Consider the following 17,025-nt stretch of genomic DNA (forward strand, 5'->3'; position numbering starts at 1 on the left):
TAAGGAAAACAAATATAACTAAAGTCAGGGCGTGACACTAACCTATGTGTTAGTCCTAATCTAAATGTGCTCTTAATTTCTCTTTCCAGAAAGATTCAAGCCCTCCGTTCAACACGATTGAAGACTCAGGAATCAATACCAAATTCGTTAATGCTGTCTATGATGCATTATCGCTCACGGTATGTAGAATGATAGAGCAACGAATAGCCATGTTTATATTAGGTTGTTGAAATGAAAACCTCTCACTAACTTTGATCTAACATTGATCCAACAGCCTCCTGATGCCCAGAGAGCAGTGCTGAAGGGGATCATTAACAGCTTGTTGAGAGAATGGAAAGGGTGTGTGGCATTCTTATAGTGTAGTGCTCTTTTATTTGACACTCAAATCAAAGGATTCCTCTCTACATAGTAAAGCTCTATTCTTTGTGACTTGAATATTGATGCAAATGTTACATACTGGATGAGAAATGAAATTAACTTCATATTGTCTGCTTTGTTTAGCAGTCGACGGACGAAGGATGACCTGAGAGCGTATTTCATTCTAGTTCAGGTAACGTCATGCATCACGTGCTGCATATGTACACACTACTGGTACAAATGACACACAGATTTGGCTAATGTGCTCTTTTGACCGCTGATACTTAATTCCACGCTATAAATAACAAACTCCTTTCATTATGTAACTGTAATAACGGCAATTTCCTCATTATAAGTGAGGCCGTTTCTGCATTCAAATATACGCATTACCTCCCCCCAGCCCTCAGTCTAAAGGCAAACACAGGAAACTCTTGATGCACTCCCTCACCACATGCCCCCCTCAGCCCTCAGTCTAAAGGCAAACACAGGAAACTCTTGATGCGCTCCCTCACCACATGGCCCATTGACTCCAGTCATAGCCCAAGCAGTCAGTCTCAGTCAGGCTCTGGATATAATGAGAGCAGAGTGTTTACTTTACACATGACCAACAGACTAGAGGTAGGCTTGGCACCGGCCAAATATGGACACAAACAGCCTGGCAGAGACTCGGTAGGCAGACTGGGAAATGGCTGAGTTGAACTGGGATGATTTCTGTCTGCTAAAAATCGAGACTTTGGTTGGAGACTCTTGTCTCCATCCCATTCATGGTTTAATTATTGTTTCAGACATTTTATGGGGTTTATAGGACCGTAAATTAAAAAGTACGTCTTCCATCCCTTTCTTGCCAACAACTTTTTGTGGTCATTGAGTCTCTCCAGTTCTCTCATCTACATTTAGTGTGATTTGTCTTTGGGCTGTTGATAGGCTCTCTGACAGATCCTGTGAAATTGAAAGGGACAAGACAATTATTAATTAACTAATTAATTGTAGGGTTTGTATCACAATTAACACCCTATTTTTTAAATGGTGTACTACATTTGACCAGGGCCCATAGAGTAGTGTACTACATTTGACCAGGGCCCATAGAGTAGTGCAATACATTTGACCAGGGCCCATAGAGTAGTGTACTACATTTGACCAGGGCCCATAGCACCTCTGATCAAGTTGTGCAGTATATAAGCAATATGGTGCCATGTGGGAAGCAGCCTTGGTAAATGTGTCTGATTGGCTTAGTTGATGTCAGTCAGATCCTTATAATACCAGTGGTATTATTCTCCTCTCCTCTCTTTCTTCTCTCTCGCTCTCTCTCTCTCTCCCCGCTCTCTCGCTCTCTCTCTGCCGAGGGAACGGATGAGGTCATGTTTGAAGTAAAATAGTCTGGTTTCCTCTGTAATGCCAGTCTTTATTAGAAGACTTCTGTTGTAAAGCTTTATTTCCTTTTTGAAGTGCAGTTCCACTGCTGAAAAAGCTTCTCTTTGTTGCAGAACCCTCAGTGCACCAGCCCAGCCACATATGTCATCTATGCACACTTACTGAGGCAAATAGCCGTGCTGGTGGAAGCAGACCACTATTTCCTGATGCACTGGTTTAAGAAGTAAGAGTCGGAATTGTTCCTCTGTCTTATGCAGTCTCATGCTTTTCCAGGCTGTAGTTGTTATCCACAAAGTAAACACAGTCCACAGAAAGAAACCATGTTGTTATTCTTTATCCAGGAAAGTTAAATAAATGACGTTTTCCAAATTGTTTTAGTAGCAGTTGGTAGGTATTGAGCAGTCATAGCTTTCAAGCAAAGACAATCTGTTTTGAAAGTTAAAATGTATTCCTTGCCATGGTGATAATGCCTCGATGATGATTATCTAACCCAGGTTGTCCCAGAAGCGGTTCAAACAGCTGGTGGAGCGGCTGCACCTCTTCATCTCCACCCGTCTGTTCCCAGTCAAGCCTGAGGAGCTTCCCCCCATGGCCAAGTGCTCTTGGTGGATCCCCTCCGCCACCAAGGTCCTCTCCCTCCTCAGTGAGTAGGACGTCTTCTATCTCCACCCCCACAGAGATATGAGACTGGGGCAATGGTCAGGGCAGGGGGATGTTAGTGTAGTGGTGTGGAGATTTAGGGAAAAGGGGGGTCGGTCTATCCCTTGTAATGGATTAAACTGCACTTTCTACAGAGATGAATTCTCTTGTCCATATTTGTTTGGTTCTCCTGCCCATATTTGTCTGGTTATCTACCCATATTTGTCTGGTTCTCATAACCATATTTGTCTGCGTCTCCTACCCATATTTGTCTGGTTATCTACCCATATTTGTCTGGTTATTCTAACCATATTTGTCTGGTTATCCTAACCATTTTTGTCTGGTTATCCTAACCATTTTTGTCTGGTTATCCTAACCATATTTGTCTGGTTATCCTAACTAGAGGTCGAGCGGTTAATCGGAATGGCCAATTAATTATGGCCGATTTCAAGTTTTCATAACAATCGGAAATCGGTATTTTTTTTTACACCTTTATTTAACTAAGCAATTCAGTTAAGAACACGTTCTTATTTTCAATGACGGCCTAGGAACGGTGGGTTAACTGCCTTGTTCAGGGGCAGAATGACAGATTTTTACCTTGTCAGCTCGGGGATACAATCTTGTAACCTTACAGTTAACTAGTCCACGAGGAGCCTGCCTGTTACGCGAATGCAGTAAGAAGCCACGGTAAGTTGCTAGCTAGCATTAAACTTATCTTATAAAAAACAATCAATCAATCATAATCACTAGTTAACTACACATGGTTGATGATATTACTAGTTTATCTAGCGTGTCCTGCGTTGCATATAATCGATGCGGTGCGCATTCGCGGAAAAAGGATTGTCGTTGCTCCAACGTGTACCTAACCATAAACATCAATGCCTTTCTAAAAATCAATACACAGAAGTATACATTTTTACACCTGCATATTTAGCTAAAAGAAATCCAAGTTAGCTGGCAATATTAACCAGGTGAAATTGTGTTATTTCTCTTGCGTTCATTGCACGCAGAGTCAGGGTATATGCGATAATAATAAACGTTTGTTTTCGAAATGATAGTTTCTGGATTCGACCATATTAATGACCAAAGGCTTGTATTTCTGTGTGTTATTATGTTATAATTAAGTCTATGATTTGATATTTGATAGAGCAGTCTGACTGAGCAATGGTAGGCAGCAGCAGGCTCGTAAGCATTCATTCAAACAGCACTTTCGTGCGTTTTGCCAGCAGCTCTTCACTGTGCTTCAAGCATTGCGCTGTTTATGACTTCAAGCCTATCAACTTCCGAGATTAGGCTGGTGTAACCGATGTGAAATGGCTAGCTAGTTAGCGGGGTGGGCGCTAATAGCGTTTCAAACGTCACTCGCTCTGAGACTTGGAGTAGTTGTTCCCCTTGCTCTGCATGGGAAACGCTGCTTCGAGGGTGGCTGTTGCCGATGTGTTCCTCGTAGGAGCGAGGAGAGGGACGGATGCTATACTGTTACACTGGCAATACTAAAGTGCCTATAAGAACATCCAATAGTCAAAGGTATATGGAATACAAATGGTATAGAGAGAAATAGTCCTATAAATACTATATTAACTACAACCTAAAACCTCTTACCTTGGAATATTGAAGTCTCATGTTAAAAGGAACCATCAGCTTTCATATGTTCTCCTGTTCTGAGCAAGGAACTTAAACATTAGCTTTTTTACATGGCACATATTGCACTTTTACTTTCTTCTCCAACACTTTGTTTTTGCATTATTTAAACCAAATTGAACATGTTTCATTATTTATTTGAGGCTAAATTGATTTTTATTGATGTATTATATTAAGTTAAAATAAGTGTTCATTCATTATTGTTGTAATTGTCATTATTACAAATACATTTTAAAATTCGGCCGATTACTCGGCATTGGACTTTTTTGGTCCTCCAATAATCGCAATCGGCGTTGAAAAATCATAATCGGTCGACCTCTAATCCTAACCGTATTTGTCTGGTTCTTCTAATCATATTTGTCTGGTTATCTACCCATATTTGTCTGGTTCTCCTACGCATATGTGTCTGGAGTGGACGTTGTTTGAGGGTCAGAAGAGGTGTCAAAGTTCATGAGAATATATCAGTCTCCAAGAGAACTCGATACTGTTTCTCTTTTTTCTCCATTGTAGATGCAGCAAATATCATTTCTAGCACTCCTATCCTGCCCTTTGTTGACTTCTACAACCCCACACTGGACCACACAGACTTCATGGAAGACTATCGAATATGGCAGACTCAGGGAAACTCTACCAGGTGTGACAGGACAATATTATCAGAGCAAAGCTGATGTTGACCAGTGCTCTTCAATTCTCCTCACAGCCCTTGCTGTTATGGTTCCTGTATTTCCCTGTAAATAAATGGAGCTCCCTCTTGTGTCAGCTTTCAGCATTAGCACAACCGATTATTTGTTTATGATGTCAGATTGCAACATCAAATATATCCAGCAGCTATCTTCAATGAGTATCATACACCAAAATCACACAATCCCTGATGAAACCAAAATATTATTTCCATATGATAACCAAATATTCCCGTTCCTCCCTGTTACTCCTCGTCCCCAGGTTTACATTCTGCCAGTTCGCCTTCATTCTGTCCACGGTGGTGAAGAAGGCCGTTATCCAGAAGGACTCTGAACAGCAGATGATCAGCATGGCCAGGGTGAGACAGAGGTCACTGCCCACATGGGTCCTTGTCATCCATATTTGACAGTTTCATTGTTTTGCACTGTCAAAGCACAGACAATATCTTCACATTCTCAGACTAACTCTTATCATTCTTCATATTGGCATATTGACTTCCTAGTGTTAATGTACAGAAAATGCATATATATATATATATATATATATATATATATATATATATTATATATTATTTTGTATATATATATTATTTTGTATATATATATATTATTTTGTATATTGTATATATATATTATTTTGTATGTATATATTATTTTGTATATATTATTTTGTATATTGTATATATATATGATTTTGTATATATATATATATATTCTTTTGTATATACAGTATATGTTTAATTTTATAAAAATAATTTATGTATGTTGGAGTGAATACTGTATAGGTCCTCAAGTTTTTCCCAGTCCATCTTGTAGTCAGGAAAAACCAAGAACAATAAGTTTACAATATTTACAGTGTATATCTCACTGAATCAGATTGAAAACATACGCTCTCCCTCTCAGACAGCAGTGGTCCAATTTAAACATCATGTACTGTGGTAACAACATAAGGAGTGGCTCTTGTTATTTATTTCAGCAAAGCCTGGTGGACAAAGTGTCTCGCAGACAGCGAGTGGACATGAGCTTGCTCTTTCTCAACATCAAAGTCCGACGGCTGCAGCTGGTCAGTGACTCAATGGATGAGGTAATACCATTTCCCAACTAACAGACACACAAAAACCTTATTTAAGAAGACAGCCCTGGAAGAGAGGCTTGATTACTATATCTGTTATGCAATAATGTAAGCGCCAATTAATTTCATATAAATTCAGTTATTTCACTGCTTTCCATGCAGTGCATTTCAAAACTGAAACATCCAAGGTATGTACAGTTGAAGTCGGAAGTTTACAAACACCTTAGCCAAGTACATTTAAACTCAGTTTTTCATAATTCCTGACATTTAATCCTAGTAAAAATAGAAATACATCCACAGGTACACCTCCAATTGACTCAAATGATGTCAATTAGCCTATCAGAAGCTTCTAAAACCTTAACATAATTTTCTGGAATTTTCCAAGCTGTTTAAAGGCACAGTATGTAAACTTCTGACCCACTGGAATTGTGATACAGTGAATTATAGGTGAAATAATCTGTCTGTAAACAATTGTTGGAAAAATGACTTGTGTCATGCACAAAGTAGATGTCCTAACTGACTTGCCAAAACTATAGTTTGTTAACAAGACATTTGTGGAGTGGTTGAAAAACAAGTTTAAACTTCAACTGTATAAGTTCAGACATGTGGCATGCCTTGTTCTGATAAGTTCAAGAAAGTTGGCCACAGCTTAACTTGCTCTCCTGCTTTTAGCTGACTAGAAATCGAGCAGACTTGAAGAAGAAGCTGAAAGTGTCGTTTGTGGGGGAGGCTGGTTTAGACATGGGTGGTCTGACCAAGGAGTGGTTTCTCCTTCTCGTCCGACAGATCTTTCACACAGACTACGGTGAGACATATGGGACAAACAGATCAGGTATATGTGTTGCCATATAGATACAGATGTTACAGCTGTTTTGTTTGCAACAATTCTATTTTCTCTATAGATAACAGTAAATGTCCAGGAGATGTATTTCTCCTTTAGCCCTGGCTTTCTATTCTTCATCCTACAGTCTCAACCAGTACCCAGACTAAGAATGCTGACCTGTTAATTAAGAAAAAAAGTAAAATGTATGATCTTCATGTTCTGGGACAGATGTGTAGCACTGCAATAGATGACCATTCTATTTACAGTAACTCCCATTTGGTCTGGGACCTAGCAGTCCAAAAAACTAAATTCCCATGTACTCTATTCAGAACATTTGTTATCTGTCTTTGACCGGAGGCCTGTGTTTTATGTCTATGTCATGTCTGGGTGGAGTTGTGTTTAAGCAGAGTGTATTTGTGTCTCCTCTCTGCAGGCATGTTTACGTTCTTCAAGGATTCCCACTGTCACTGGTTCAGCAGCTGGAAGTGTGACAACTTCTCCGAGTTCCGATTGGTCGGAGTCGTATCCTTTTGTACCATACCGTGATTTACGGTACTGTGTAGCCCTTCGCGAACTGTAAACAGATTCTCAACGTACAGCTGGAGTCCTCATGTTGTACTCTGTAACTGGCGCCTGGAGTTTTAGTCAGGTCACGTAGTGAGGAAGAACTCCTGGGAATCTTTGCACATTTACCATAGATACTCCGAGGTTCTCCACTCTCCCTATGCCAGGTTAATTGCTGCTTTGCAGATGATAGCTTTAGTTTTAGAACTATAATTTTGTGGGAATTTTTCAGTTTGTCATCTTCTAAACTGAAGAGACTCTGCAGTGCTTTTCTATTTGGCACATTGTAATCTGATGTAATCTAATAGAATAACTAAAGCATGCAGAATATGAATGTGTTAAGTTACTGGGTCGTTCCACGAATAGAGTGCTTTTATATCCTTGTGACATTGTGTTTATTTAGATCAAAAACTAAATGTAACAGCTAGATCATATACACCTACACTCTAACTAAACTAAATCATGTTAACATTTCAATAGTAGTTTGTTTTCATTCAAATCATTTAGTTGTTTTCTCATAAAATCTCCATTTTGACATGTCCTACTTCATGTTTGTCAGATTTCTTTGAAGATTAGAGCCCACTTAAGACCCACAGTTGTGAAGCCCTAGTTGTGAAATGAACTATTTTTAGTATGGTACAACTATTCGTTTTAAAATTATTTTTTCATAAGAAACATTGAACATCGAATAGTTAAATCATAGTTTAAACGCAGGTGAGTTTCTACTCTTCTTGGCCAACTTCTGGTGTTTTGTGGTGAAAAACCCTGTTACCCATAGATGTTTTAAGTACACTGAGGGGGGGGGGGGTGAGGTTTGCATTCAATTGCCCCTCGCTGTTGTACACAACAAGCTTCCATTCCCCCTGTCACAAGGGGATTTATGGCTGATTTAAGATGACCTTGTCAGCCTTGTTACAGTAAACCCTGTTACTTTGTCACCTTTTATAGTCATTTTTATTAGTTGAACCTATGTAGATGGGAAAATATGTTTGTTGTGATGTTGACCATGGGCTCTTTATGACAGAATGCTAATGGTGCCACGAGAACCATAGCAAATATTGAGATGAGTGAGATGCACGACTTCGCTCTCACACAGTCACGCACAGTATCTGTTCACATCTCGCTGTTCACAGTGTGGTAGCCACGTTTCCACACTCTTAGTTGTTGCGGAAATTGACCAACTATGCTGTTTACTTTCTGCATCTACATTATATCGCTGAGTCTACTTTTAAAATTTGATGAAATACAGTACCAGTCAAAAGTTTGGACACACCTATTCATTCAAAGTTTTTTCTTTATTTTTACTATTTTCTAATATTGTAGAATAATAGTGAAGACATCAAAACTTTGAAATAACACATATGGAATCATGTAGTAACCAAAAAAGTGTTGAACAAATTCTTCAAAGTAGCCACCTTTTGCCTTGATGACAGCTTTGCACACGCTTGGCACTCTCTCAACCAGCTTCATGAGGAATGCTTTTTCAACAGTCTTGAAGGAGTTCCCACATATGGTGAGCACTTGTTGGCTGCTTTTTCTTCACTCTGCGGTCCAACTCATCCCAAACCATCTCAATTGGGGCAGCAGGTAGCCTAGTGGTTAGAGTGTTAGACTAGTAACCAGAAGGTTGCTAGATTGAATCCCCGAGCTGACAAGGGAAAAATCTGTTGTTCTGCCCCTGAAAAAGGCAGTTAACCCACTGTTCCTAGGCCATCGTTGTAAATAAGAATTTGTTCTTAACTGACTTGCCTAGTTAAATAAAGGTTAAAAAATATATATAATTGGGTTGTGGACGGGTGATTGTGGAGGCAAGGTCATCTGATGCAGCACTCCATCACGCTCCTTCTTGGTCAAAAATCCCTTACACAGCCTGGAGGTGTGTTGGATCATTGTCCTGTTGAAAAACAAATGATAGTCCTACCAAGCGCAAACTAGATGGGATGGCGTATCGCTGCAGAGTGCTGTGGTAGCCATGCTGTTTAAGTGTGCCTTGAATTCTAAATAAATCACAGACAGTGTCACCAGCAAAGGACCCCCACACCATCACACCTCTTCCTCCATGCTCCACGGTGGGAACCACACATGCGGAGATCATCCGTTCACCTACTCCGTTCACCTACCGACACAGCAGTTGGAACCAAAAATTGCACATTTAGACTCATTAGACCAAAGGACGGATTTCCACCAGTCTAATGTCCATTGCTCATGTTTCTTGGACCAAGCAAGTCTCTTCTTCTTATTGGTGTCCTTTAGTAGTGGTTTCTTTGCAGCAATTCGACCATGAAGGCCTGATTCACGCGGTCTCCTCTGAACAGTTGATATTGAGATGTGTCTGTTACTTGAACTGTGTGAAGCATTTATTTGGGCTGCAATTTCTGAGGATGGTAACTCTAATGAACTTATCCTCTGCAGCAGAGGTAACTCTGGGTCTTCTTTTCCTGTGGTGTTCCTCATGAGAGCCAGTTTCATCATGGCGCTTGATGGTTTTTGCGACTGCACTTGAAGAAACTTTTAAAGTTCTTAACATTTTCCGTATTGACTGACATTCATGTCTTAAAGTAATGATGGACTGTTGTTTCTCTTTGCTTATTTGAGCTGTTATTGCCATAATATGGACTTGGTCTTTTAACAAATAGGGCTATCTTCTGTATACCACACCTACCTTGTCACAAAACAACTGATTGGCTCAAACTCATTAAGAAGGAAAGAAATTCCACAAATTAACTTTTAAGAAGGCACACCTGTTCATTGAAATGCATTCCAGGTGACTGCCTCATGAAGCTGGTTGAGAGAATGCCAAGAGTGTGCAAAGCTGTCCTCAAGGCAAAGAGTGGCTACTTTGAATATATTTTGATTTGTTTAACACTTTTTTGATTACTACATGATTCCATATGTGTTATTTCATAGTTTTGATGTTTTCGCTAATATTATACAATATAGAAAATAGTAAAAAATTAAGAAAAACCTGTGAATAGGTGTGTCCAAACTTTGACTGCTACTGTATATATTTAAAAAGGTTTCCAAAATAACACTACCCAAAGGGCCCGCTATTGGTGGAATGACACTACCATGTATTCAGCACTTTCTGGGTGTTCTACAGAGACGACAGTCAGTGTGCGTTGGGAGTCGCAGCTTGTGTGCACATGGCTCTCCCCTTGGGTACGGCTGACTCGAATCTCGCCAAGTTGCACAATCAGAAGTGATGAGGCAGACACAGAGGCAGCCAGTAGCCAGGAGCCAGGGCCGTGTCCTGGCCTTACCTCTCTCCATTGTCTGCTGTCCCCTCCTTGCCTGAGGCATGTTCAGCCAGCCTGAGCTAGTCCACCCACATACCCCTGCACCCCTTCCACCTCACCAGTCTGTCTGCCACTCGGTTAGAATTACTGCACACTGACCGACACTGAAGTGGCTATGTGTCTCTGTCTGAAACTGTGCAACCAACACCACAGGGAGGGCGGAGTGATGAAAAATGCTGTGTCACAACAGAGAATAGAGAGAAAGAGAGAGAGAGTGATAAAAACGGAAAGGTTCTGTTTTGTCTTATTTTGTGGGCTGCAAGTCTGGCTGGAGCGGTCTGATTTTCATTCTCCGCTTCTCAGTTCCCATGGAATTTTCCCCAAGTCTGCGCCAATATAAGTTGAAGCAAACTCTATTTATCTATTTAGCAAGCTAGGGAGCTCTGCAGCTTAGCCTCTCCCACAGAAGTTCCATATGGGCGACACATGAAGTGAGATCTGCCAGAAGCAGCTGGAACCACTTTAGGAGTTCAGGCTCCGTCCAATTTCATTGTAAATGCATAATACACCTGCTGTTTATATTCGCTCTTCAGATCTGCTACTAGCCAATATACATGGCAAAATACTGTGTTAATCGAGTGATAATTGTGATCATTACCACACGCTGCAGGGTCTGTGAAGCTAGTATAAAATGCTGTCATTGTTACGAAGTATGAAGAACTCAGGAGCACAATACTGCTATGCTACATTAAAGGAATATAACTAACCACATTTTAATCTGTTGTTCAAGTGGTGTATATGAGTTCTCTTAATGATAACCTTGAGTCATTTGGTGTTGGAAGGTAATTGCTTTCTTTTGCCAAGGATCTGTGAATACCGCCTTACCATAGACTTTGATACACCCTCAACTTGATATGTGTCAGCTTATGGGACTGGCCGTCTACAACAGCATCACGCTGGACATCAGCTTCCCACCCTGTGTCTACAAGAAGCTGCTGACCCTGCCCGTGGTGCCGTGTGACCTCGATCCCCCCGTTGGCATGGCGACCCTCACCCTGGACGACCTGCAGCAGGTCATGCCTGTATGTACACAACACAAGCTGTGACTCTCACTGGCATTCTTTCTCATTACACTGCACTCTTCTCCTAACGATCACAAGTACAAGAATATTGATTGCAGTAGTCAATGAAACATTTGTATACTTACACAGTACTCCTCTTTTTAAGGATAATTATTTCTACAATCAAATGAATGGACGTGATGCTTATGAGAGGACATTTTAGAATGATTAAGATTTTCTCTGAAGGGTAAAGTGTTGATTTGTACAGTATATGATTATGGATGTACAGTTGAAGTCGGAAGTTTACATACACTTAGGTTGGAGTCATTAAAACTTGTTTTTCAACCACTCCACAAATTTCTTGTTAACTAACTATAGTTTTGGCAAGTCGGTTAGAACATCTACTTTGTGCATGACACAAGTCATTTTTCCAACAATTGTTTTTAGACGGATTATTTCACATATAATTCACAGTATCACAATTCCAGTGGGTCAGAAGTTTACATACACTAAGTTGAATTTCGCTCAGGAAAAAGACGCGTTCTGTCTCCTAGAGATGAAGGTACTTTGGTGCGAAAAGTGCTAATCAATCCCAGAACAACAGAAAATGACCTTGTGAAGATGCTGGAGGAAACAGGTACAAAAGTATCTATATCCACAGTAAAAAAGACAAAGATCGTACTTTTTGGAGAAATGTCCTCTGGTCTGATGAAACAAAACTAGAACTGTTTGGCCATAATGACCATCGTTATGTTTGGAGGAAAAAGGGGGAGGCTTGCAAGCCGAAGAACACCATCCCAACCGTGAAGCACGGGGGTGGCAGCATCATGTTGTGGGGGTGATTTGCTGCAGGAGGGACTGATGCACTTCACAAAATAGATGGCATCGTGAGGAAGGAAAATTATGTCGATATATTGAAGCAACATCTGCTAAAATTAACTCCAATATGCCCCTGTTCCTACTTATAGCTGAACAATATGTGAAGGAATAAAGGCATCATAATGTCAGTAATGTGCTTGTAGTTTAGGGAGTCATATATTGTGCTATTTGTTGACGCGTGGTGTCGAAGTGTTTGTGCCGTGCGCCACAGGAGTGTGAGATAATCAACCAGGTTCACACTCCATACGGTCCCAGTCTCACCCTGCCACCAGTCTCATAACAGTGTGGCTGCTGCCAAAGTGAGATGGGAGTGATTTGGCTAGGTCTCAGAGGTGCCAGGCTGGACTCCCACCATCACCTCAGACACACCAGTGATAGATTCCTACCTACAGATGTCACACCTAGCAGTCTAACACTGCTGATGAAGCTCTCCTGGTGATGGCAACATTTTTTATTGATCAGGGGGGTTGAATGATGCCAGCTGTAGTTAAGGAGGAGGATTAGGGAGGAGAGATACACTTCACGTGGCATGACATGTTCTGCAATTGCCATCAATGTTATGCTTTGTTGACATAATATTTCCTTATATAATCATGTAGTTTCACATAATATAGATTTTTGATTTGCTATTGAAAGTGATTGAAGTACTGATATTTTCCAATATTCACCAGCAGAGGGCTCTCAAACCTAACGTATGCACATTGCCACTTGCAATCTCTACAAACTCACTTTTACAAACTGTTACAAACTCTATGTTAATCATATACTGTTTACTTGTATGCACACAATACATTACTGTCACTAAGACTAGTATTAAACTGCTTTTGGTGTAATTGTGTAGCTTTCTATTCAGTATGCATCTTATCTCATTGGGCTCCCGAGTGGCGCAGCGGTCTGAATGACTGCATCTCAGTGTTAGAGGTGTCACTACAGACCCTGGTTCGATTCCAGGCTGTATCACAACCAGCTGAGATTGGGCGGAAAACAACTGGCCCAGTGTCGTAAGGGTTTGGCCGGTGTAGGCCGTCATTATAAATAAGAATTTGTTCTTAACTGACTTGCCTAGTTAAATTAATAAACATTGCGCTGCGCAGCCTTGCCAGATGTTGGTCTGTACTGGGCAGTTGGCCTTGTTTTAGCTTACATAACGGCCTCTGTTGAATACTTTTTCCTAAATTGGAGGAGGACAGGGAAAAAGCTACCACAAGTTCTTTAAAAAGACTGACCAGCACTGACGTCAAACACATGTCATTGTTCTTCGAATGATTGCTTTTGCATTGTAAAATGTATTTTGTGTGACTATGTTCTAAGGTATGGATTGGAATAGCATAATCACAGTGATGTCATTGTATTTGGTACAAATCATTCCCTAAGTTCTAGACCTCAGCTGAATCTGGTAATGAGTGCTGTGGCTGTTGACCACATTAAGGAGACTAAATTTATTGGTGTTACCTTAGATTGTAAACTGTCATGGTCAAAATATATTGATCAATGGTTGTGTAACGATGGGGAGAGATCTGTCCGTGATAAAGAGACACCACACTCCACAAAGCAAGTCCTGCAGGCTCTAGTTTTATCTTATCTTGCTATTGTCCAGTCATATGGGGTGGCAGGTAGCCTAGTGGTTAGAGAATTAGGCCAGTAACAGAAAGTGTTGCTGGATTGAATCCCCGAGCCCACAAGGTAAAACGATGTTGTCCTGCCTCTGAACAACGCAGTTTACCCACTGTTCCTAGGCTGTCATTGTAAATAAGAATTTGTTCTTATCTGACTTGCCTAGTTAAATAAAATAAAAAAATATGATCAAGTGCTGCAAAGAAGGAGCTACAGTAGTTAAGCTGCAGCTTGCCCAGAACAGACTGGTATGTCTTACTCTTCATTGTAATCAGAGGGCAAATATTAATACTATGCATGCCAGTCTCTCTTGGCTAAGAGTTGAGGGAAGACTGACTGCGTCTGTATTTTTTTTAATAAGAAACATTAAATGTTCCAAATTGTTTGCATATTCAACTTAAACAGAGCACTTACACACACACTTACCCCACCAGACATGCCACCAGGGGTCTTTTCACATTCCCCAAAAGTCCAGAACAAATTCAAGGAAATGTACAGTATTATACAGAGCCTTGGAACTCCCATCATATTTCACAAGTGAACAGCAAACTTGGTTTCAAAAAACAAATAAAGCAACACCTCACGCACGACACAACGCCTACTTTTTGTGTGCATGTACTGACATGTAAACTACATGACCAAAAGTATGTGGACACGTGCTCGTTGAACATCTCAGTCCAAAATCGTGGGCATTAATATGGAGTTGGTCCCCCTTTTTCTGCTATAACAGCAACCACTCTTCTGGGAAGGCTTTCCAATAGATGTTGGAACATTGCTACAGGGACTTGCTTCCATTCAGCGACAAGAGCATTAGTGAGGTCGGGCACTGGTGTTGGGCAATTAGGCCTGGCTCGCAGTCTGCATTCCAATTCATCCCAAAGGTGTTGAATGGAGTTGAGGTCAGGACGCTGTGCAGGCCAGTCCAGTTCTTCCACATCGATCCCGACAAACCATTTCTATATTGACCTCGCTTTGTGCGTGGGGGCATTGTCATGCTAAAACAGGAAAGGACCTTCCCCAAACTGTTGCCACAAAGTTGGAAGCACAGAATCGTCTACAATGCCATTGTATGCTGTAGTGTAAAGATTTCCCTTCAATGGAACTAAGGGGCCTAGCCCGAACCATGAAAAACAGCCTCAGACCATTATGCCTCCTCCACCAAACTTTATAGTTGGCACTATGCATTCGGACAGGTATCGTTCTCCTGGCATTCGCCAAACCCAGATTTGTCAGTCGGACTGCTAGATGGTGATGCGTGATTCATCACTCCAGAGAACTTGTTTCCACTGCTCCAGAGTCCAATGCCTGCGAGCTTTACACCGACGCTTGGCACTGCACATGGTGATTTTAGGTCTGCCATTGAAACCCATTTCATGAAGCTTCCGACGAACAGTTATTGTGCTGACGATGCTTCCATAGGCAGTTTGAAACTCGGTGTTGAAACCGAAGACAGAAAGTTTTTATGCGCTTCAGCACTTGGCGGTCCCATTCTGTTAGCTTGTGTGGCCTACCACTTCGTGGCTGAGCACTTACAGTTGACCGGGGCAGCTCTAGCAGGGCAGAAATTTGATGAACTGACTTGTTGGAAAGGTGGCATCCTATGACAGTGCCACGTTGAAAGTCACTGAGCTCTTCAGTCAGGCCATTCTACTGACAATGTTTGTCTATGGAGATTGCATGACGGTGTGCAAAAAAATGTATAAACCTGTCACCAACGGGTGTGGCTGAAATAGCCGAATCCACTAATTTGAAGGGGTGTCCAAATACTTTTATATATATAATGTATGTGTAATTGCGAGATGTATTGTCGTTAAGTGTCAGACCCGAGTAAGACTACCTGTCGCCATTGGCATTGGCTAATTTGGATTTGGATTTGTGTTTTTTATGGATCCCCATTAGCTGTACTCTCATGTACTCTTCCTGGGGTCCAGAAAAATTAAGGTAGTTATACAATTTGAAAAACATTACAATACATTCACAACAGATTTCACAACACATTAAGTGTGTGCCCTCAGGCCACTACTCTACTACCACATATCTACAATACAAAATCCATGTGTTATCGTGTGTCTGTGCCTGTGTTTGTGTCTCTTCACAGTCCCCGCTGTTCCATAAGGTATATTTTTATCTGTTTTTCAAATCTGATTCTACTGCTTGCGTATGTTACTTGATGTGGAATAGAGTTCCATGTAGTCATGGCTCTATATAGTACTGTCCCATGGTCTGTTCTGGACATGTGAAGAGACCTCTGGTGGCATGTCTTGTGGGGTATGCATGGGTGTCTGAGCTGTGTGCTAGTAGTTTAAACAGACACCTCGGTGCATTCAACATGTCAAAACTTCTTACAAAAACAAGTAGTGATGAAGTCGATCACTCCTCTACTTTGAGCCATGAGAGATTGACATGCAAATGATTAATATTAGCTCTACCTGTACATTTAAGAGCCAACTGTGCTGCCTTGTTCTGGACCAGTTGTCATTTTCCCAAGTCCCTCTTTGTGGCACTAATGTGGATCCTAATAAAATCAACTACAACAAATCATGTATCATGCATACACCATATAATGGTTATTTTGTTTCCTCAATATGTGTTCCAGATTGTGTAGTGGCAAAGGCTTTACATGGTGCTCTTGTTGTTTTTTTCTTACAATGTCACACAAAAGAGAAGTCAGTCATTAGAAGTATCAATAATGAAATGAAGTCAGATTTTCCTCCATAAAACATTGTATGAACATAGTGTTCTGTGCTGTATGAGGCAGAAGTTTCCACCGTGCCACTTTCAAATGGCAAGATGCTTTTTTTCCCCTCTTTACAGATTTAGAAGAAGAAGAAGGTATATATGCTTCATAAAGATTGGTTGCAATCTATATAAAAAGCCATGCTTAAAGATTTGATCTCGTGTTTCAGGATCTTTCTCATGGGCTGGCAGAACTTCTCAGTTACGAAGGCAACGTGGAGGAGGACTTCTGTACTACTTTTCAGGTGGGGAAAACACAAATTCTTATACACAATAACACTTATCAAACTTAATAAATTTGACATTAACATAATACATACTGTGACAGCACAAGGGAAGCGCTCCACTAATG

General features: G+C 40.8%; 1 protein-coding gene across 8 annotated transcripts in view; it reads left to right on the forward strand.

Moving 5' to 3' along the window:
* The window catches only part of LOC129830442 (probable E3 ubiquitin-protein ligase HECTD2), a 35,166-nt gene that overhangs the window by 7,142 nt on the left and 10,999 nt on the right, over positions 1–17,025 (forward strand). For 3 of the 8 annotated variants that reach the window (XM_055893061.1, XM_055893214.1, XM_055893155.1), the window contains exons 5-16: positions 90–179; positions 275–339; positions 502–550; positions 1,842–1,951; positions 2,223–2,371; positions 4,519–4,642; positions 4,951–5,047; positions 5,665–5,772; positions 6,433–6,592; positions 7,017–7,105; positions 11,307–11,465; positions 16,844–16,918. In XM_055893061.1, coding sequence (XP_055749036.1) covers positions 90–179; positions 275–339; positions 502–550; positions 1,842–1,951; positions 2,223–2,371; positions 4,519–4,642; positions 4,951–5,047; positions 5,665–5,772; positions 6,433–6,592; positions 7,017–7,105; positions 11,307–11,465; positions 16,844–16,918 — 1,275 coding nt within the window. The remainder of the gene's footprint in view (positions 1–89; positions 180–274; positions 340–501; positions 551–1,841; positions 1,952–2,222; positions 2,372–4,518; positions 4,643–4,950; positions 5,048–5,664; positions 5,773–6,432; positions 6,593–7,016; positions 7,106–11,306; positions 11,466–16,843; positions 16,919–17,025) is intronic. The other 5 variants (XM_055893291.1, XM_055893461.1, XM_055893378.1 and 2 more) reach the window with 3 other exon arrangements.

The sequence above is a fragment of the Salvelinus fontinalis genome, chromosome 1, assembly GCF_029448725.1.
Source record: "Salvelinus fontinalis isolate EN_2023a chromosome 1, ASM2944872v1, whole genome shotgun sequence".
In the NCBI taxonomy this organism is placed as follows: Eukaryota; Metazoa; Chordata; class Actinopteri; order Salmoniformes; family Salmonidae; genus Salvelinus; species Salvelinus fontinalis.